Source organism: Lepisosteus oculatus, chromosome 11 (assembly GCF_040954835.1).
Source record: "Lepisosteus oculatus isolate fLepOcu1 chromosome 11, fLepOcu1.hap2, whole genome shotgun sequence".
NCBI classification, from domain to species: domain Eukaryota; kingdom Metazoa; phylum Chordata; class Actinopteri; order Semionotiformes; family Lepisosteidae; genus Lepisosteus; species Lepisosteus oculatus.
Genome location: NC_090706.1, coordinates 591,568 through 613,214, shown reverse-complemented (window position 1 = coordinate 613,214; position 21,647 = coordinate 591,568). Strand labels below are relative to the sequence as shown.

General features: G+C 55.0%; 2 protein-coding genes across 4 annotated transcripts; both read left to right on the top strand.

Moving 5' to 3' along the window:
• Positions 1-2,232: 2,232 nt before the first annotated feature.
• On the top strand, positions 2,233-14,785 carry LOC102682232 (orexin/Hypocretin receptor type 1-like). 3 transcript variants are annotated; one of them, XM_015348481.2, is made up of 8 exons: positions 2,233-2,695; positions 8,695-8,947; positions 9,761-9,939; positions 10,853-11,096; positions 11,536-11,651; positions 11,735-11,985; positions 12,062-12,183; positions 12,281-14,785. In XM_015348481.2, the coding sequence occupies exons 2-8, from the start codon at positions 8,743-8,745 to the stop codon at positions 12,475-12,477; spliced, it is 1,314 nt and encodes a 437-aa protein (XP_015203967.2). In that variant the 5' UTR covers positions 2,233-2,695; positions 8,695-8,742; the 3' UTR covers positions 12,478-14,785. The 3 variants fall into 3 exon arrangements, with proteins under 3 accessions (XP_015203967.2, XP_015203966.2, XP_069051849.1); XM_015348480.2 differs by lacking the exon at positions 2,233-2,695 and adding an exon at positions 5,209-5,648; XM_069195748.1 differs by lacking the exon at positions 2,233-2,695 and adding an exon at positions 7,064-7,217.
• A 99-nt stretch (positions 14,786-14,884) lies between these two features.
• Positions 14,885-21,473, top strand: LOC107077494 (zinc finger protein 706). The gene is made up of 4 exons (XM_069195453.1): positions 14,885-14,980; positions 17,327-17,468; positions 17,854-17,967; positions 18,588-21,473. The coding sequence occupies exons 2-3, from the start codon at positions 17,334-17,336 to the stop codon at positions 17,947-17,949; spliced, it is 231 nt and encodes a 76-aa protein (XP_069051554.1). The 5' UTR covers positions 14,885-14,980; positions 17,327-17,333; the 3' UTR covers positions 17,950-17,967; positions 18,588-21,473.
• Positions 21,474-21,647: the final 174 nt, after the last annotated feature.

Here is a 21,647-nt window from a genome sequence, read left to right as displayed (position 1 = left end):
ATAGTGGCGGAAAAGGAAAAAGTTATGGCTGCACCTCCAGGCAATTGAAACTGACAGCCCCAGCACTCGTTAAAGAGCAGTTAATGAAGCATGTCTTTTCCCAAACAATGCACCAGTCTGTGATGAATGTGCTGGAAAACATTTAGACTTTCGACTGTCTGGAGAGATGCAGGATGGTTTAATTGGTCAGATTCAGGCCCGCTCTAGAAGACCCCGCAGCTCTCCAGGAACTGACCTGACGGCCAATGACTCTGACAGCAGCAGCAGAGTGCCGATGCCCTGGACACCCTGTGTGAGGGTGGGCAGCTGTCCCTGCGAGCACTGGAGGAATTCGGGAGAGTCTGGCCACACCAGGGGCCCAGGGGAGCCAGAGAGCAACAGGTCAATCAGACTCAAGCCGAGAAGCTGCAAACTGTCTCCCACTTCACAGCACCACCTGGAGAGGATCTGTGTGTGTGTTCAAGCATTTGAGTGTTTGTGGGTGTTTGAGTGTATGTGACTGTGTGCACAGGCAAGTGTGTTTGTGCATGTTGAGGAGATTGTGTGTGAGATTGTGTGTGTACAGGTATAATTGTGCCTGTGGGTGTGATTGTACATGTAGATGTGTTTGTGTGTGCGGGTGTGATTGTGCATGTCGATGGTGTCTGTGTGTGCGAGTGTGTGTGTGCGGGTGTGATTGTGCATGTCGATGGTGTCTGTGTGTGCGAGTGTGGTACAGGTGAGATTGTGTCTGCACACGTGCAGGATGTCTGTATGCTTGAGCACCAGCTCTGGCTCGTATCCTCAGGCAGGGCAGCAGCCCCTGAGAAGCAGGCGAGTGCTGGTGTGCAGTCGATCAGGAAAGGGAGGGCTGCTGTCCTTCCCTCACTGGGTCTGAGCACCTCACTTCACCTCACACCTGAAGAAGGCTCCACGGCCGAAACGTTATGTTTTCTTTCTTCTTTTTTTCAGCAGGAATAAACCTATTACTTGTTCCTTTGCAGCCTACCCATGCTGACGCAGCTACCCTCCTGAACATATATCTGGTAGCCTTTGATTAAAAGGATGAATGTAGATCGCTGAGCATTTGATGTGCATCCTTTTGTGGCTGAACACAGAATGGTATTTCTATTTAATTAAAAGCAAAGACAAAGTCTTTGATCTATTCATTTTAAATTAAAATCTAGAGGCTCATTAAATAAAGTACTCACCTCCTCTCTTATCTTTCTACAGCACAGAATCCCAGGAATGCATTGCCTCTTTATTCGAACTTCTCTCAATGTTTACTCTCAGTCCCGTTCTGGAGTACAGTGTCCCAGGCCCCCTGTGTGTGTCTGGGGCTCTGTGGGGGGGTCCCTGTAGAGGACAGTAGCCCAGAGTGAGCATTAGAACGTGACACCTGCCACAGAGTTTGAAGTGAATTTGAGTACTACCTTCATGTAACATGCTGTAATTTACAGAATTACCTCCATCACCTTTGTCATAAAGACGTGAATGGGGTGATCAGCAGTGTCACAGGACTGGGTGACAGAGGTGACCGCGAGTGGGGCTGAGTTTTTCACGGACCTCTGCGGGCTCCTGGACATGCAACGCCCTTGCTAACCTTCTGCACCCGATTTGAACATGGAACACCATCATGGACACGGACACAGGGCCCGGGCAGCGGAAGAGTCTGCCGCTGGCTGGCAGGGGTCCGAGGCGCACAGCGTTACTGAGGGAGCCCCCCGCTGGGGTACCATGCAGACCCCAGCTCTGGTGGCAGGAAGCTCCTGCTGTTGCTGCAACACGCCAATCCCCCTCCGGGGCCGCAGGACAGGCACAGCCCAGCCGTGTGAGAGTGTGAGAGTGTGAGAATGATCCGGCGCACCTCGGTCTCACCCCGGTCTCACCCCAGCGCTCGGTCTCTGTCACAAAGGAAGGGTTCAGAATAACGAGGGGGGGCACTATTACAGCTCTTTCCCGGCGCAGAAGGCTTCAGTGCTTGTGAAACATTATTATTTGATTTGATTTGAGCTCATTTTTCCTGCCTGCCTGTGATTTCAGTGACAGGAGCCCGGGAGTGTGAAGGGGGACGGCAGGAGACGTGACGAATCCTCATTCCGGAAGGAGCCTGCGCTGACAGCCTGCTCCTCTCCCCTGTGCTCCTGCCACCATGGCCAGAGACCACTGCGCCTCCCATCAGCTCCCGCTCCACGCTCTGGGCCTTAATGAGAGACGTGGCCGCGCTTTCATTTCAAAGGGACAGTTGTCACCTGTTTGTTTGTACTGTTACCATGGAAGCACAGCTTCAGCTTCTGGGTGGTCCCCTGTCTTGCTTCCAAGATCTTCACTTTCTTAATATCCCCAAAGCAGCCTGCATATTAATTCAGGCTTCGTTCCAGGCGAGCTCGGATTCCTAACGGAGAGCCAGTGGGCCTGGTCTGGTTCTGGGTCCGAGTCCTGGTTCTGTCTCCTGCAGCGTGCCACACAGGACAGCAGGACACCGGATCTGAGGCTGTCCTGCAGTATAAGTCAGTCTGTGTAAGAGCCCCTGTTGAATTCTGCTGGTCGAGACATTTTCTCTTCATTTCCTTCATTTCCTTCTTGTGAACCATCTTTATATCCCTGTTGGGCATCTGCAACGCCTGTGTGAAGCTGGACACAATACAAGCCACGTGAGAAGATTCAAGGGCAGGAGCCAGTGATTGAGAATGCCCAGCACAGGGCAGAGTGACTGGTGAGTCTCTGCTGGGCATCTCCCAGCTGATTCTTACCCCACCCGGGCAGCCAGTGTCCCGCTGGCGCTCTGTCTGGCTGTACGGCAGGAGTGACACAGGTATCCTGCCCAGCTGAAGCTGGCATCATTGTCTTTTAGAGCTCTAATGAAGCAACTCTTCCTCAGCCACAGACACACACACGGACACACGCACAGACACACGCACAGACATACACACACAGTCACACACACACAGACATACACACACAGACATACACACAGGCACACACACACAGACACACGCACAGACACACGCACAGACATACACACACAGTCACATACACACAGACATACACACACAGACATACACACAGGCACACACACACAGACACACGCACAGACACACGCACAGACATACACACACAGTCACATACACACAGTCACATACACACAGACATACACACACAGACATACACACAGGCACACACACAGACACACGCACAGACACACGCACAGACATACACACACAGTCACACACACACAGACATACACACACAGACACACGCACACACAGACATACACACAGACACACAGACACACACACAGACGCACAGACACACACAATCACACACACAGACATGCACACACAAGCACACACACACACACACACACACACAGAGACGCACACACAAGCACATAGACGCAGACACAGACATGCACGCAGACACACACACAGATCCTCACTCCAGCGTGTCATCTGAGCAGAGCTTGGTGCCCAGACTGACAGCGCTAATTTGCCGCGGTACCTTGAGAAACGCAGACGAGAAGTGTTTCTCCTGTATCTCCCAGTGGGCTGGCTTGCTGACTCGTTGGAATCTGTCAGTACTCATTGTGACAGGACAGCAAGACAGGACAGTTGCTTTGTCTGCGAGCGGAGCGGGGAGGGAGTCTTTCTCGTGGTCCTTATCGATCGGTGTGATGTGTGATCAGGCAAAGTGCTGGGACAACTCCAAACACAAAGGTCCCTGTGATGACCTGGAGATTAGGTGGCGGCAGGGACGGGCCAGTGCACAGTGAACATGTCTAATTGGTTGTGTTCTTGCGCCGAGCAGAGCTGTGGGCCCAGCAGAGGTTGACAAGGCGAGACTCTAGTCAAAGACATACCAGGACTGCAGCAGACTAACCTCTAGACAAGGTGTGTGAGTACTGGCACAGCCGTGAGCATGCTTCTCTCTGGGTACACTGAACAGGAGCTGGTGCTGAACATGAGCCCCCAGCCCCCCAGACAGGCAGAGCAGAACCTTCTGACACCTTACTGTCCACTGCAATCCCCCTGGTGCAGGACCACCCTGACCTGAGTCATGGGCTTCATCTTGATCATGATCTTGTGACTGGAAAGTGGGACTGGACAGTGGGATTGGAGATAAGGACTGGACAGTGGGACTGGACAGTGGGACTGGGCAGTGAGATTGGAAATAAGGACTGGACAAGCGGACTGGACAGTGGGACTGGACAGTGGGACCAGGCAGTGGGACTGGGCAGTGAGATTGGAGATAAGGACTGGACAGTGGGACTGGACAGTGGGACTGGGCAGTGAGATTGGAAATAAGGACTGGACAAGCGGACTGGACATTGGGACTGGATAGTGGGACTGAGCAGTGAGATTGGAGATAAGGACTGGACAGTGGTGAGTTGGGCAGTGGGACTGGACAGTGGGACTGGACAGTGGGACCGGGCAGTGGGACTGGGCAGTGAGATTGGAGATAAGGACTGGACAGTGGTGAGCTGGGCAGCGGTACTGGACAGTAGGACTGGGCAGTGCTGAGCTGGGCAGTGGGACTGGATAGTGGGACTGGGCAGTGAGATTGGAGATAAGGACTGGACAGTGGTGAGCTGGGCAGTGGTACTGGACAGTGGTACTGGGCAGTGCTGAGCTGGGCAGTGGGACTGGGCAGTGGGACTGGGCTGGGAGGCAGATCCAGTCTCCACACAGGCAGAAGGGGCTGCAGCTCATCTCCAGGTTCGAGCCCTGGACTCCGACAGTATTGACACCTCCTGAAAGACCCGTGGCCCCAGGGCAGAGTTGGGGTTTAGGTCCTGGGACCCTGGCGCTGCCTGATCCATCCCCCCTGGCAGGTGGGGCCCGGCGGTCACTGTCCAGCCACTGGCGGGCTTTCAGCTCGGCTGCTGGAGTCTCCGAATCACCTCACTCCACCTGACTGAAGCTCTGCAGCTGTTCGGAGCTGGAAAACCGTGTTCTCAATTAGGCACCGAGTGGTGGGTTAGCCTGTTTCAGCCGACTGGCTCTTGTGCTCAGTCTGACTCACAGTCCGCAGGGGGGTGATCTGGAAATGCAACGCAACGCGCTCGGCCCCGGAGCTTCTCTGCCTCATCCCCGTTAAATTCCTCCCATGTCCCGTCTGGTTCCGTCCGCGCTGCCCCGCCTCCTCCTCCTCTTCCTCCCCCTTCTCTCCTCTATTCGCGTGTTCTTGTCGACCCCCCGCCCGCGCGCCAGGAAGCGCCCGTCTTCCTCGCGGACTCGGTTCGCTCTCGTGTTCGTCCGCGGAGCGCGGGACCCGCGCCCGGCGCCTCAGACAGAGGGGAGGTCTCCGTGCTTGCTTGATCGACACACACCCCCCCTCCCCTGCAGCAGCCCCTCACACTGCTCCGCAGGAAGGGAACTCATTAGCCCCCTGCAGTGCGGCCCGCGGCTCGGCAGCCCCCGGCCGGGCTCGGGCTGGGTTAGCTGGGCTACCGGGGGAACGGGTCCGAGGCGGTCTCTCTGAGCCACACCCCTGAAACTCCTGCTCTGCCGGCGCTTCTCCTGCAACTTTAGCGTCCGCGCGTCTGGTGGGGAAGGTCTCGCCGAGCCTCTGTCTCTCTCTCGTTCGTGCTGTTTTTCGGGGACCCTGCTTGTCTCGGAAGTAAGGGGACGAGCCGGCTCGGGCAGATTGGAGAGGAATGTGCGCAGTGGGTAAGAGCTCTTCATCACCTCTCCTCCTCCTCCAGTCTGTCCAGCGTCTTGTCCGTCTCGCTTGTCTTGTGTTGCTCTGCTCCGTACTGTGCACTGTGTCCTGTACTGCGTACCTCGGACCTCGGAGCTCGGACCTCTGCGGCAGTAAACACGAAGCAGCAGTAAGACAGCCCCGAGGACAGCGCGCTGCGTTCCTCACAGCTCCGTCCGCTTCCCGGCACGCATCCCTCTGAGAAGCCGGGGTCACCCCGGGGAGCCGCCGCTCCCGGCTGCAGTGCGGGTCTGGATGTAGACTGGACCGGCACCGCTGCGCGTGCGGTTGGAGAGGGAATGTGGGGCGCGATTGAGGGTGACTCCCCTCAGTCTGGTTTGTGTGAGTGTGTCCGGGTGAAAGAAGAAACGCTGCTTTGGCTGTGTTGTATGTATTTAAAAAATCACCTCCGTCGTTTCTACTGACCCACACACATCTGTCCCGGGACCCGCTGGTCTGCCCCTGACCCTGACTGACCATCCGGCCGGACTCTGACGGCCACTGTCCAGCTGGGAGTCGGTGTCTGTCTAACCCTCCGGCTGAACAGACTGCTGGACAGCGGCGGACCGGGGATAACGGACAGTGTGGGGGTCAGTGCGGGTCAGTGCGGGTCTGTGCGGGGGGCAGTGCGGGCTCTGTGCGGGTCTGTGCGGGTCTGTGCGGGGGGCAGTGCGGGCTCTGTGCGGGGGGCAGTACGGGCTCTGTGCGGGTCTGTGCGGGGGTCAGTGCGGGCTCTGTGCGGGTCTGTGCGGGGGGCAGTACGGGCTCTGTGCGGGGGGCAGTACGGGCTCTGTGCAGGGGGCAGTGCGGGGGGCAGTACGGGCTCTGTGCGGGGGGCAGTACGGGCTCTGTGCGGGTCTGTGCGGGGGGCAGTGCGGGTCTGTGGTGCGAGGTGGTTTATCTATTACCCGGTTTCAACAGGTGGGCTGCCTGTGTCTTCGGTTTACTTTCCCCGAGGACATGACCCCAGTTACAAAGCTGATTCTTAAGAGGGAAGCGTTCTTTCTGTAAAAAGACCCGTTTCTAGCGACGGTCCGCAGGCGGTCCGGGCGGGTCCGGTCGCGGTTCCTCTGTCGGGCGGGCTCCTCGCAGGACGGTTTGAGAGTCGCGTTTCTGTTCTACGTATGAAGCAACAGGCGCCAAGTGTTACGGGGAGAGATAAAATGGAGAACATGGATCTCGTCTCCAACCCTTGGAAGAAGATTTCGCCGACAGGTCGAGTCTCCAGGGAGCTCGGAAGCTCCGGGCAGGGCGGGTCGAGGGGTGACGGCGGCCGGAGTCTTGGGAGATAAAGGCACTAGTCTGGTGGTCTGGACACTGAGGACGGAATATTCCGATATACTGTATTTCAGAACCAGTTGAAAAGACGCCCCGGCGCCCCTGACAGTGTCTGAACTCGCGGCTGGACAAGAACCGAACTCAGGCAACCTTTTCGACCCAGTGTCTGCAGCTGATCAGGGGATTAACATCCTTACCGACTGTCAGATAACTTGCCTTTTGACATCCAGCTGCCCAAACCGTTACTCAGGGTTTAAGCTGTGAGTAAGGCGGCAGGTGAACCGTTCATTATTAACGCGCCGGTCCGTATACTCCTCAAGCAACTTCAGCACGAAGCCCGGGTTAGACGCGGGTAAAATTGTCTTAAATGAAAGATTACGGTATTCAGTCTAAGTATTTTTACTGGTCAATCCAGTACCCCCGTTAGTGATCTTTAGCAGTGGGGGTTATTGACACGGTGCTTGAGCGATCAAAAATGCGCTTCGCGACTCGCGCTCCCGCCCGTCTCTGCTCGCGGTCACCGCTGCGCAGACGCACCACGGCGCCGGACCGGCCGGATGGGCCGGACTGTCGGGCGGCCCCGGCGTGTTGACAGCACGGTCCAGCCTGGGCGCGGACAGCTGGCTGGGTCACGCCTGCGGTCATCCCGTCAAGACACCCCGGCGGCGCTGCAGGACTCCCGCCCCCTGCCGATCGATCGATGTATCGACAAGCAATGAGGCAGATAATGCCAGGCCAGACTGAAAGGTGACCTTCTCCTTCTGAGTTCTCCAATTCTTCCTTGAATCGACTAGTCCGTATTTGGTGGAGATTAACTTTGATTAACGTCCATGATCGTTAGTGCCTCTAATGATGTAACGATTCAGGGGTCTGTAGTCCATATAGATGTCCCCCATCAATCTGTGCCCACATGGTCAGCTGTTGTTGGTAACAGCCCTGGGCCTGGGCTCCAGTATCTGCCTTGTGAGGTAGTATCTGCCTGAGCTCTGTTACACAGCCGATCGGCTCATGTCTAACTGCACACCTGTCACAGTTCTGTCCAGGCTAACAGCTGTTTAATAGATAACTGTCCCTTTAAAGACGTGCATGTTACAGCCTGAACTGAAACACACCCCTCCTACCTTTCTCTCAGAAAATAATGCGTTAGATTAACGAGTCAGGTTGGACAGTCCAGGGGATGCCGGGACCCTGCTGTGCCACAGGCGGTCCTCTCGACCCCCTGAGCTCTTCCCCCTGCCAGCAGGCTCAGTGTGTGTACTGGTCAGTGTGCGTTCGCAGCCCGATCTTGGCTGACCTGCTTGCAGCCAGTGTGCAGCTGAGCCTGGTGTCTCTCTGAGCTGCAGGCTGACGTCTGGTCCTGAGACAGGCTGCAGCACACAATGATCCTGACTAAGAACACTGACCGGTACACACACTGCCTGGTACACACAGTGACCTGTTCACATACTGACCGACACACACACTGACCGGAACACTGACTGATGCTTTGTGACTGGTATACTTGCTGACTCACACACTGACTGGTACACATGTTGACCAACACACTGCCTGGTACACACTATGGCCAGTACACTGACCGACTGGTACACTGACCAATGCACTGGCACACACCCTGACTGGCACACTGGCCGGTCACACACTGATACTGACCCACTGCCTTCCTGACCGGGCGGCGAGGGGAGTCAATGGCGGTCAGTAAAGAGCGCTCCTTCCCTCCCCTCCCTGCGTCCTCCCCAGGGCCTGGTGCGGCAGTGCGGACCCCCTGACCTCCTGACCCGGGGCGGGATGGACCGAGCCCAGCTGAACGCCAGCGCTCCGGGGGCCTCCGAGCCCAATGGCACGGCGCAGGCCGGAGGGGCTCACTCGGACTATGAGGAGGAGATCCTGCGCTACCTGTGGAAGGAGTACCTCTTCCCCCGGCAGTACGAGTGGGTCCTGATCGCCGGCTACATCTTCGTCTTCGTCGTGGCGCTGACCGGCAACATCCTGGGTGAGCTGACCGCCACTGACCACCACTCGGACAAACAGGGCCGTCCAGGGCAGGTGGACAGGCAGGTAGAGAGGAGAACGGACAGAGCAGCTGGATTGACCGCTGCTAGAGTGAGGGTCAGCTCAGATTTGGATCCAGCTGGGCTGGAGCATAGAACTGCCACCAGAGGGCGCTCTCTTCACAGGCGTCTCCCGTGGGGGAGGGATGATGAGGGAGCCAGTGGACACTCGCAAGGGGATCTGATGGCGTTCATGAATCAAGCAATGACTCACTGTAGCTCTTCGGAGATCATGACTCTCGTTACTCCTAGCAGGTTTCGGGGAAGAGTCCAGTCCAGTCCAGGGCTTCGGACACTGTACAGGGCCCCTAGCTTCCTGGCCTGAGGAAGGAATGACTGACACATTAAGGGTTTGGTGGACTGTCTGCAGTCTCTGTACTGAACCTGCCTACCTGGGCTCTGCTTCTCCTTATTCACTCCTGAACAACTGCCTGCATCTCTCCATCTGTCCCCCCTCTTCTGTCTCCTCTCACTCCTCCTCTCTCCCCTCTCACACCTCCTCTCTCCTCCTCTCTCTCCTCTCACTCCTCCTCTCTCCCCTCTCACTCCTCCTCTCTCCTCCTCTCTCTCCTCTCACTCCTCCTCTCCCCCTCTCACTCCTCCTCTCACTCCCCCTCTCACTCCTCTTCTGTCTCCTCTCTCTCCTCCTCTCCCCCCTCTCACTCCCCCTCTCACTCCTCTTCTGTCTCCTCTCTCCCCTCTCACTCCTCCTCTCTCTCCTCCTCTCCCCCCTCTGTCCCTCTCTGCTCTCTCAGTGTGTCTGGCTGTCTGGAGGAATCACCACATGAGGACGGTCACTAACTACTTCATAGTAAACCTCTCTCTGGCCGACCTGCTGGTCACTGCCATCTGCCTGCCGGTCAGCCTGGTGGTGGACATCACAGAGAGCTGGTTCTTCGGCCAGACGCTGTGCAAGGTCATCCCCTACCTGCAGGTAGCGCTCTGCAGCCTGGTGGCATGTGTTGTGTCTGTGTGTATTGTGTGTGCTGTGTGCTGTATGGGCTGTGTGTGTGTTGAATGTGCTGTGTGCTGTGTGCTGTGTGCTGTGTGCTGTGTGCTGTGTGCTTTGTGTGTTATGTGTACTGTGTGTATTGTGTGTGCTGTGTGCTGTATGGGCTGTATGGGCTGTGTGTGCTGTGTGTGCTGTGTTGTGTGTGCTGTGTTGTGTGTGCTGTGTGTGTTGTGTGTGCTGTGTTGTGTGTGCTGTGTGCTGTGTGTCCCGAGCCTGCTCTCCCAGCAGGATGGCTCTTCAGGACTGGCAGTCAGTCCAGGACGCCCCAGGGCCTTCAGGACAGACCACAGGAGGCAGCTGGGATATGATCCACACTGCTGTTGCTCCCCACTCCCTGGGATCTGTCTGGAAACGCCTGGGGGACAGGTGTGAGCTGGGCACTGGGTGTTTCTGGCCTTGAGGCCAAAAGAAGTTGCAGCTGTGGCTCCTGGGTCTGTGTTAAAGCCCTGTGTCTTGCTACAGAGGCTACGTGTACAGAAGCCACCTGGAAGAGCCTGGCTGAGGGGAGCAGGTCCAGCACAGCCCAGTGCCTGTCTGTGCGCTGTGTCTCCGTGCATCTCTGTCCCCCTGCGGGGCAGCAGGCCACACCTACGAGCCCAGAGTCCTTCAGGGCAGATCCAGGAGCCAGAGGGAGGGAAAGAACGGCTCTTCCTCATGTTCGAAGCCGGTTTACTGCCCAGCTGCTCTCTCAGTGACATCACTGCCCTCGTGTGGTACACAGAGTGAATTACAGATGCTGGGTGTTCTTGTTCTACTGTAAGTGTGGTAGAAGCGCTCGCGTCTGCTCTCGATCTCTGCTTCTCTTCCTCTCCATCTGCCCCCCCCTCTCCCTCAGACGGTCTCAGTGTCGGTGTCAGTCCTCACCCTCAGCTTCATCGCCCTGGACCGCTGGTACGCCATCTGCCACCCGCTGATGTTCAAGAGCACCGCGCGGCGGGCACGCAACAGCATCGTGCTCATCTGGCTGCTGTCCCTCGCCATCATGGTGCCCCAGGCCGTCGTCATGGAGACCAGCAGCATGATCCCCGAGCTGGCCAATCGGACCCAGCTGCTGTCTGTGTGCGAGGAGCGCTGGGGGGGTGAGAGCGAGCAAGCCAGCGTGGGGCTGGAGTCTGGGGGGAAATCGGGGAGGCCACCTGGTCGGTCTGTCATTTAATATATCAGTCAGAGCAGCAGCTGGGCAAGGGGCCCCTGATGCAGCTGCGCAGAGGGTTACAGGCAGGGTCTCCTGCTGCAGCTGCGCAGAGGGTTACAGGCAGGGTCTCCTGCTGCAGCTGCACAGAGGTGTGAGGCAGGGTCCCCTGCTGCAGCTGCACAGAGGTGTGAGGTAGGGTCCCCTGCTGCAGCTGCGCAGAGGGTTACAGGCAGGGTCCCCTGCTGCAGCTGCACAGAGGGTTACAGGCAGGGTCTCCTGCTGCAGCTGCACAGAGGGTTTGGGGTGGTCTCTGTCTGCAGCTGCGCGGGGGGACTGAGGTGGGGTCTCTGGGGACTTCACTCTGCTCCTCTCTCCTGTCTCAGGGGAGGTGTACCCCCGCGTCTATCATGTCTGCTTCTTCCTGGTGACCTACCTGGCCCCCCTGTGCCTGATGTTCATGGCGTACTTCCAAATCTTCCGCAAGCTCTGGAGTCGACAGGTGAGCGCGTCCGAGCGACAGGCGGAGAGACGGCCGACCGGCCTGCCCCTCCAGCCCTCCGGTGACCCTCTCTTCCTCCCCAGATCCCCGGCGCCTCGGGTGCCGTCTCTCGGAAGTGGGTGAGGGGTGCGGGGTCCAGCGATGACGGGGGGCAGGCGCCGGGGGTCGAGAGGCCATCGGGGTCCGCAGGGTTGGTGGCACGGCCGGGCACCGCGCCGAGCGCCGAGGTCAAGCAGCTGCGCGCCCGCCGCAAGACGGCCAAGATGCTGCTGGTGGTGCTGCTGGTATTCAGCCTATGCTACCTGCCCATCAGCGTGCTGAACGTGCTGAAGAGGTGGGCACCCCCGCCCGCCGCGCAGCCAGCCGGGGTACGATAGCCACCACCTGACTCCCTCCTCCTCCCCCTGCAGGGTGTCGGGCGTGTTCGACAACGCGGGCGACCGCGAGGCCATCTACGCCTGGTTCACCTTCTCCCACTGGCTGGTTTACGCCAACAGCGCCGCCAACCCCATCATCTACAACTTCCTGAGCGGTGAGGTCGCGGCCAGCGTCCGTCTCCCGCCTGCTCTCCTCCTCCCGAGCGAAGGGCGGCGGTTCAGAGTGTCTCCCTCTCTCTCCGTGTGTCCCAGGGAAATTCCGGGGGGAGTTCAAAGCCGCGTTCTCCTGCTGTTTCCGGGGGCTGCGGCGGTGCCGGGGAGCGGAGGCCCGCCGCCTGGCACGCACCACCAGCCAGAAGTCGCTGACCAACGGGAGCAAGTCTGAGCCGCTGTCGTCGCGCGTGTCCGAGCACGTGGTCCTGAGCAGCGTCAGGGCCGTGCCCAGCTGAGCGCCCCCACAACACACACCAGCACGCAGCCCGGCAGACCCATCGCACGCCCCACACCGACTGGAGACAAGCAGCGCGGCATCTAAATGCCTCTTGATCGGGCTGTGTGATCAATAAGGGCAGGGTGGTGTTGATCGGGCTGTGTGTGATCAATAAGGGCAGGGTGGTGTTGATCGGGCTGCGTGATCGATAAGGGCAGGGTGGTGTTGATCGGGCTGTGTGTGATCGATATGGGCAGGGTGGTGTTGATCGGGCTGTGTGATCGATATGGGCAGGGTGGTGTTGATCGGGCTGTGTGTGATCGATAAGGGCAGGGCGGTGTTGATCGGGCTGTGTGATCGATACGGGCAGGGTGGTGTTGATCGAGCTGTGTGTGATCGATACGGGCAGGGTGGTGTTGATCGGGCTGCGTGATCGATAAGGGCAGGGTGGTGTTGATCGGGCTGTGTGTGATCGATACCGGCAGGGCGGTGTTGATCGAGCTGTGTTTGATCGATACGGGCAGGGTGGTGTTGATCGGGCTGCGTGATCGATAAGGGCAGGGTGTTGTTGATCGGGCCGTGTGATCGATATGGGCAGGGTGGTGTTGATCGAGCTGTGTGTGATCGATATGGGCAGGGTGGTGTTGATCGAGCTGTGTGTGATCGATATGGGCAGGGTGGTGTTGATCGAGCTGTGTGTGATCGATATGGGCAGGGTGGTGTTGATCGGGCTGCGTGATCGATAAGGGCAGGGTGGTGTTGATCGGGCTGTGTGTGATCGATATGGGCAGGGTGGTGTTGATCGAGCTGTGTGTGATCGATATGGGCAGGGTGGTGTTGATCGAGCTGTGTGTGATCGATATGGGCAGGGTGGTGTTGATCGGGCTGCGTGATCGATAAGGGCAGGGTGGTGTTAATCGGGCTGTGTGTGATCGATACTGTTTTTTTTTCTTTAAAATGTTTTCAGTTAAGAATAGATAATAAATCTATAAAAACTGATCTCGAGTGCTGGACTTGACCTGAGGACTACAAGACTCACACTGGAGCTGCCCGAGACCTGTCCTACAGGAGACACTCCCAGGATTAGCCTTCCAGAAACAAGATCTTGATTTTGGATAATGTTTTCTTTTGCAAAACCTTTTGTTTAGGTTGTTTATCTGTCTGTAAATTTGTAGGATCTGTGGAAATTACAGAGGGTTGTCTTTCCTCTACATCCCAGGAAAGATCATGAGACCCCTCCTGAACTGTTTCCTGGAATCACACACACAGGGATGAGAGGTGTCTATGGAATCACACACTGGGATTAGGGATGCCTATGGTATTACACAGACTGGGAATAGGGGCGCCTATGGAATCATACACAGGAATTAGAGGTGCCTATGGAATCACACACACTGGGATAAGAGGTGCCTATGGAATCACACACTGGGATGAGAGGTGCCTATGGAATCACACACAGGGTTGAGAGGTGCCTATGGAATCACACACAGGGATGAGAGGTGCCTATGGAATCACACACAGGGATGAGAGGTGCCTATGGAATCACACACTGGGATGAGAGGTGCCTATGGAATCACACACAGGGTTGAGAGGTGCCTATGGAATCACACACAGGGATGAGAGGTGCCTATGGAATCACACACAGGGATGAGAGGTGCCTATGGAATCATACACAGGAATTAGAGGTGCCTATGGAATCACACACACTGGGATGAGAGGTGCCTATGGAATCACACACTGGGATGAGAGGTGCCTATGGAATCACACACAGGGATGAGAGGTGCCTATGGAATCACACACAGGGATGAGAGGTGCCTATGGAATCACAGACAGGGATGAGAGGTGCCTATGGAATCACACACAGGGATGAGAGGTGCCTATGGAATCACACACACTGGGATGAGAGGTGCCTATGGAATCACACACTGGGATAGTTCTCTATGATGTTTAAATCTGTTACTAGAAACTCTAAACCAGCACCTGCTGGGGTGATTGTTCAGTAAACAGCACCACAACCTGGTGAGCAAATACGATTTGAGACTCAACATGACAATGTTTCTGTCATTCCCATTACCTTCAATTATCAGTTTCTTTTTCATTTAAGAAGCAAAAAATGGACAGTGTCATGTTAATTATAATTTGATTTACATTTTACAAAACAAAGAGTTCCATTTAAGTGTATGAAGCTCACAAACCTTTGGACATAGGTCACTGCATGAGTAAAAGTTATATTGCTGGAATTGTTAATATGTGTTCTGGGTCCAACTGTTTTATTTTTCTACACAGTTGTGGAAAATAAATTACTTTAATTATGTTTGAGACTGAAACGTAATTGCGTGACTAATTTATTGCCAATTCCTATTGGTGTGCCTTTCTCCTCCGATCCTGCGGGGGGCACTCTAACCGCGCAAAGAGCACTCCGTCTCGGCGCGAAGGGCCGCTCTATCCGGCGCCTCTCTCTGGTGGCTCCAGAGGAAGAGAGGTTGAGAAAGAGCGAGAGCGAGGAAGAGCGATTCGCGAAGGTAACGAATAAAAACGGTTTGATTTTTTAGTTTTCCTCAACTGTTTTTTTTTAAGAAATGCGTCCGTAAGCAGACTGGAGAGTTCCTTAAACCGCCCTGGGGTGAAAGTCGTGAGTAACAAGGCTGTAACTGGGCGCTGCATGGCGGCGGTGCCGAGAGAGACAGAGGCACAGAGCCATGTTGTTGAGGCCGGGCCGGACATCTTATCGACACTGCTGGCTTTTTCTGGGCTCTTCTCCTTGCCGACGCGCTGGCATCTCCGATTGGCGGCATGGTGTCGTTGTGTTGATTCCCCGCGTGTGTGTGTTCGTGAGCGGGCTTCGCTGTGCAGTGTGGGTGTCCTCTGTCTCCGTGTCGGCGCCCCCCAGGCGAGTCTCGGCTCCGCCGCCAGCTGTCGGGCAGAAACTTCACAGAAACTGCGAGATCGGGGAGCGTTTCCTCTGAGATACGCGTCGTGCTAAACCGATACCCTGTCTGTGATATAATCTGCATTTCGAGCCCCATTAAACCCTCTCTGTAGATGGTTCTGTACCTGAGCTTCAATCTAAATTGAAAAACCTTGGGGTTATATTCGATTCTGGCTTAACATTCGACCCACATGTGCAGCATATTGTCAAAACATCTTTTTTTTCACCTCAGAAATATCGCTAGACTACGCCCTATGCTATCACTAACTGTGGCTGAAAAGCTGATCAACACATTTGTGTTCTCTCGAATTGACTACTGTTATGCTCTACTCGCTGGGGTATCTAAATCTGCTCTGAACAAGCTGCAGTATGTCCAAAATTCAGCAGCCAGAATCCTGACCAGGTCTAGTGCAAGTGTTCACATTACTCCTATCCTGGAGTCCTTGCATTGGCTTCCGTGGACAAAATTCCGTGTGGACTTTAAAATCCTCATGCTCACCTATGAGGCTCTGCATGGCTTGGCACCTCAATACCTGTCTGAACTTTTATCGCCCTACTCCCCACCTCGCAACCTTTGCTCTTCTAATTCTGGTCTCCTAACTGTCCCCCAAGGCCATCTACACTCTAGGGGTGACAGGGCCTTCTCCTGTTATGCCCCCAAGCTCTGGAACTCTCTGTCCAAGGATATCAGAGAGTCACCTTCTCTGAACTCCTTCAAATCCAGACTCAAAACCTTTTTCTTTAGAAAAACCTTTACTTAACTGGTTCCATTTTTCACCCCTCCACGGTCTCCTCTATAGATTGTAATTGTTTTATCTTGTGTGTTCTTCTTATTTATTGTTGTCATTCTGTAAAGCACTTTGAGAAGCCACCTTTAAAGGTGCTGTATAAAATTGTTTATTATTATTATCAATAGCCCCAAGTTGCCTAGGAATGTTGTCATAAAAACGTGACTAATATGAAGTCAGCTTTTTAAGCGCCTGAACTTACATTATGCTTCACAGTATCAATATTAATCGAATGACCTTCGAAGTATATACATAGAATGTACGATACGTGTTCGGTCTGAGAATTAAAAACAGTGGGACAACAGTGTCAGACACTGAAGAGTGGAGCTGGGAGCTGAGAGAACACAGCTGCTGTCCAGACACACGAGTCCTGAGCAGCTCTGGTATCTGTGTGCAGCTCGTTCCTGCACTGAGGGCTGAGGGGGGACTGATGGGCTCTTGAAAGGGGGTCCAGAAAGTGGTGCAGAGAGGCAGCAGGAGGGGAGAACAAGAAGTAGGGTTTGAATCGGGTACATGTGCACCTGCAGAAACGGGAACAGTCTTGATTAGAACACAACACTTGCAAGACCACATCCTGCTGCTGCTCCAGCTGCCTTTCGGTCGCGTGTTTACAGTGGCTGCGTGCTTCTGACCATCTTTACTGCGCATTTCTGACAGGTTGGTCCGGAGATCGCATCATGAAGGATTCTGTTTTTAAGAATGATGTGTTTGGATGCTCTTGTGGCTCAGCGGTGAAGCTGATGAGCAGTTTGGCATACTGAAGGTGTTCTGGGTGCCCTGGGGTCAGAGAGTGTGGCCCGGGTGTGAATGGCAGCAGAGATCCAGGGGGACTGAGACAGGGGGAGGGGGGCAGCACGGGCAGAGAGAGAATTTGCCAGTTTCAGTGCTGAGGGCGTGCTGCCTGTGTGTATTTCTCCATGCTGTTCTGTCTGCTCTCTGTTTAAATGGGATTGTGATGCTTTCGTGTCTAAATGCTACAACTGTGTTGCTGTGCTTGTTGGCTTGTAGTTCTTCTCTTTGGCCCTCCACATGCCTGTCACACAGGTGTGTGCCTGTGCTGTATGACCACACTGCTGACTCCCTGTCTTTCTCCCCACCTTCTCTGATCCGGTTCCGTCCTCCTCCCTCCCTGCCTGTCTTGCCCCTGGCAGGGGCGCCATGGCTCGCGGGCAGCAGAAGATTCAGTCCCAGCAGAAGAACGCCAAGAAGCAGGCAGAGAAGAAGAAGCAGCAGGGGGCCGATCAGAAGGCAGCGGCGAAGGCAGCTTTGGTCTTCACCTGTCCTGTGTGCAGGGTTAGTCTCTTTCACCCAGTGCACAGAGCCTGCTGACCGTCCTACTGCACTGGGACTGTAGCTCCTATTGTAACAGACTGGTCTACTGTACTGGGACTGTAGCTCCTATTGTAACAGACTGGTCTACTGCACTGGGACTGTAGCTCCTATTGTAACAGACTGGTCTACTGTACTGGGACTGTAGCTCCTATTGTAACAGGACTGGTCTACTGCACTGGGACTGTAGCTCCTATTGTAACAGACTGGTCTACTGTACTGGGACTGTAGCTCCTATTGTAACAGACTGTCCTGCTGCACTGGGACTGTAGCTCCTATTGTAACAGGACTGGTCTACTGCACTGGGACTGGAAACTGATGGGGAGGTCTCCATGCTGTGATCCTGCAGACCCAGATGCCTGACCCCAAGACGTTCAAGCAGCACTTCGAGAGCAAGCACCCCAAGTCCCCTCTCCCCCCCGAGCTGGTGGACGTGCAGGCGTGAGACTCCCCCAGCGCCCAGGTGAGAGCCCAGCCCACAGCCTGCTGCCCTCTTGTGTCTGAATGTGTAGAAATGTTTCGTACTGATACACAATATGTATATATCTGTACATGTAAACTGGGTTTCTGTGTGTTCGAATTGTCAGGCTTCTGTTTTAATTTAGACACACAGATATGTGATTTTGTCTGTTTACATAGAAGGGGATGTTTATAGACTTGCCAGGACAGAAGTTCAGTTCAGCGTGCTTAGGCTGCAAAGGAACAAGTAAAGGACAGGTGAAGAAGGCACCACAGCACTCCTGAGGTTTCCCTCTTTCACAACGTGCTGTTCTCCAGACGAGTGACTGTCCCGAGTCCGAGCGGCTCAGGGCATGCCCAGAGGGCAGAGTGACCAGCGAGCCCCTGGCTCCCAGCACTCGGGGAGCGGGCGCGGGGACGAGCTGCCCTCTGGGCATGCCCTGAGCTGCTCGGACTCGGGACAGTCACTCGTCTGGAGAACAGCACGTTGTGAAAGAGGGAAACCTCAGGAGTGCTGTGGTCCCTTCTTCACCTGTCCACAGCGTCCACAGTGTCCGGGAGCCTCGAGGGGATAAACTGCCTGGTTGTGCAGAATAGGAACTGAGGTCTGTTTTTTTATTTCAGACTCTGGCTTCACGATACTGACCTTGAAGACTCAGCTGAACGGATCAGAACTGCACAGTTACACCGACCCAGGCGCGTTTTTGTGACCCCGTGGGGGTGGGGGGGTTGGGAGGAAATGAAATGACACAGGGGTAACTGCTCCACCTCTGGCCATGCGTGGCGGTGGGGCGTCACCCCTGACGCTGTGTTTTCTGTGGGTGAGAAACGGATGTGCCGTAGCCTGTCCCGCCAGAGGTCCTCTCTTGTGATGAAATTTCAGTCCTGACCCCCACCCCTCCCACTCCCGCACCCCAGGAAGGAGGAGCAGCCGTCTGGCCTGGCCATCACATTCCCTTCCATTCGAAGTCCGTTTTTCCTTTCTAGCTACTCCTTAACCTTGCAAGCGCTCAGTGGAGGTTTCGTGGATGAAAGCACTGACAGAATGCAGAGCCAGGAGCTCGAGCTGCCCCTCTCCTGGCTGAGACACTGGCTGGCGGTTCCGATCCCCAGCTTCACGTCCCTGCGCTCCTCGCCTGCCCTGTGCGGCGTGCTCTTCCCCGCCGCCTGTGGCTCGTGGCTCTCGCTGGATAGAGGTGCTCTGTATGGCCCCAGGTAACCGAGTCTGATCCAGTGTCTGGAAGGGGGGCACTGGAGGGATTTCGGAAAGGCACAGCAGCTCACAGCCCTGCCTGGGCTGGGAGCCGATTCTGTGTCCAGTTCGATGCCTTGCTTCCTTTGCTTGTAGCGTGGGGCTGACGCGACTTGTGCTCTCTCGACTTGCCTAAGCCTGCACGCGGAAATAGAGAGACTGAGCAGCATTTCTGAGTGCCCAAGGGTGGCTTGATGATCTGCATTCAGTAGTGGTGCAGGAATGGAAGGATTGGTGGGTGTCTGGTATTCCCAGGAGGGTGTAGCTGGCTCTGCCGGCTGCAATACACACCCACCGCCAGCAGTAGCTCTGCCTTCCACACCTGCCTGTGGCCCAAACGCCACCTGTCCTTTCGTTTCTGATTTTTCATTTCATCTTGCAGCAAATGTCTCTCCTCTCCTGAACTGTTCACACCCTTGCATCCCTAAGTTGATTGTTCTGGGAAATTGCCGCTCTTGGGAGCTGGAGTGTTACCAGACTGACTCCATACTGTGTTCCGCGGCTCTCTACAGCGCCGCCCTGCAGGCAGTCTCTGGGAGAGGCGCCCACTTCCGGACTTGGTGGTGGGGAGAAGGGCTCTATTGAGTGCCAGCACTGTGCTGGGAAACATTTGTACTTGTGTGCGTTTGAAGCGTAGGAGTCTCTCTGGTTTTTTAGAGCGTAGTTAGAAGTTGATTTTGAATTTGCCAAACTAAAGCTGTTCGCTAGCTTTGGCAGGGGTGTGAGCAGTTCGAGGGCTTTGCGTGTTTATTACTGTCCTCCCTCTTCATATTTGGTTAAGAGTTAAATTACTTTAATAGTTAAGTAGGTCAGTAAAAATTAAGCACCACCTCTGAGAACCAGCAGGCCATGGTTACCAGCGTTCTGCCTTGCTTGCTTGAGGCTTGTTTGTTTTCTGTTTGACTCAATATTAAAATAGTAATATTGAGAGTTTTTATTGTGAAGGTGTCCAGATGTTTGTAATTCACTTTGCCTTTTCTTCCCTTGTAAAATGTGCAGATACGTACCTCTCCTCAGCCTGGCCTTTTCAGGTGTTTTTCACTATGTAACAAGATTAATTTTATTATTGATAATAAAAGATACCAAAACATTTCCACCACTTGAATCATTGATAAAAAAAAACCCACTGAAATTGCCAGTGTTGTTCCTGAAGAGGTGGGGTGCACAGTGAGCGACGCTGGTCAGCTGCGGGTGTGAAGGGTGTATCTGGCTGTGGGTACGGTGAGGGGGCAGGGCTGGGCTGTGGTGGCTGCTCTCCTGCCTGCACCTACAGGCTGTCATGGCGGCTGTGTGCTCCTGCTGCAGCCAGCAGGGGTCCTGGTTTGTCCTCGGCTCCTCTGGCTGGGGCCGGCGCCTTCTCTGTGAACTGCACTGCTGCTGCCCCTCTTGCCAGTGGGGGGGCCGGAGTCCAGCAGCCCTGCAGTCCAGGAGGAAGAGAGGAGACCCGCTCCTGCTTAACCTGCTTAACTGCTTAACCCTGGGTAGGGCAGCTCACCCCTCGGTCCTGGGGCTCGGCCGTATCCCCCCAGCTCCAGCAGTGTTGGAGCCGACAGCGCACCTCTTGGTCTGTCCTGCCTGTAATGAGATCCCTGTGTGAGCACCCCCCCCTCTTGTCTTCCGGAAGGTTCCCAGCCCGAAGTCCTGGGGAGGCAGGGAATGCTGGAACAGGCCTGTGCTACTGCACGTTACATGACCGCAAAATAACTCTTAAAACGGATTTCCACCTTTGCACTTCTCCTGCTGGAGCGAAATTGATTAGTAATTAGGCCTCAGTGTAAGGAATCTTGCTCTATTTGAACAAAAAATCCTTCTTTTCCCCTGTCTGTCACGGAGGTCACCTTAACGTCCCTGTGTTCCTTTCCTGTCAGTGTAGAGACGGAGTATTAATTTGCTTTTAGCTAATGGGGCTCTCTAAGGACCAGACTGCATGTGCTGCACATTTCTGGTGCCGCAGAGTGTAATCCACTAAAACGATTCTGGGGAAGGGTGGTTTGTGTAAATGTGAGCATTTCATTTTGATTACTAGGCAAGCAACACCATTTCTCCAGGTTCAAGATGCAGCTTTCTTTGTTTGCAGACCTAACAGTAAATTTCTCATTTAACCTTTGTGTTGTGACTTTTGGAAAGGGGTGGGGGAGGCTGGGGAAATAAATCAATCCTGTGTATCTGCCCTTGTGTACATATCAACTGCAAAAAATTATCCCTGAGGTTTTTAATGACTACTAACTTTTACCATAATAAAAATGAGTTAAAAAGGTTTTGTTTTGTGTTTATTGTAAATGTGTGTCTTTAACTGGGTAAATAGCTGGATCAATGGATCAGCTTCCAACACAGGTGCAGTAACAGCCATCACTGGTGCTGCTAGTGGTCACTGCCTCCAAGTACAGCAGAGGACACCTGCATGTCATTGCTTTCCCAGGCATGGCCACATG

What these genes read in the sequence shown, in the direction of transcription:
- LOC102682232 (XM_015348481.2), top strand. Translation starts at nt 8,743, where the DNA reads ATGGACCGAGCCCAGCTGAACGCCAGCGCTCCGGGGGCCTCCGAGCCC. An exon ending in GTGCGAGGAGCGCTGGGGGG is followed by an intron (nt 11,097 to 11,535) that starts GTGAGAGCGAGC and finishes CTCCTGTCTCAG; the next exon opens with GGGAGGTGTACCCCCGCGTC. An exon ending in GCAAGCTCTGGAGTCGACAG is followed by an intron (nt 11,652 to 11,734) that starts GTGAGCGCGTCC and finishes CTTCCTCCCCAG; the next exon opens with ATCCCCGGCGCCTCGGGTGC.
- LOC107077494 (XM_069195453.1), top strand. Translation starts at nt 17,334, where the DNA reads ATGGCTCGCGGGCAGCAGAAGATTCAGTCCCAGCAGAAGAACGCCAAG. An exon ending in TCACCTGTCCTGTGTGCAGG is followed by an intron (nt 17,469 to 17,853) that starts GTTAGTCTCTTT and finishes GTGATCCTGCAG; the next exon opens with ACCCAGATGCCTGACCCCAA.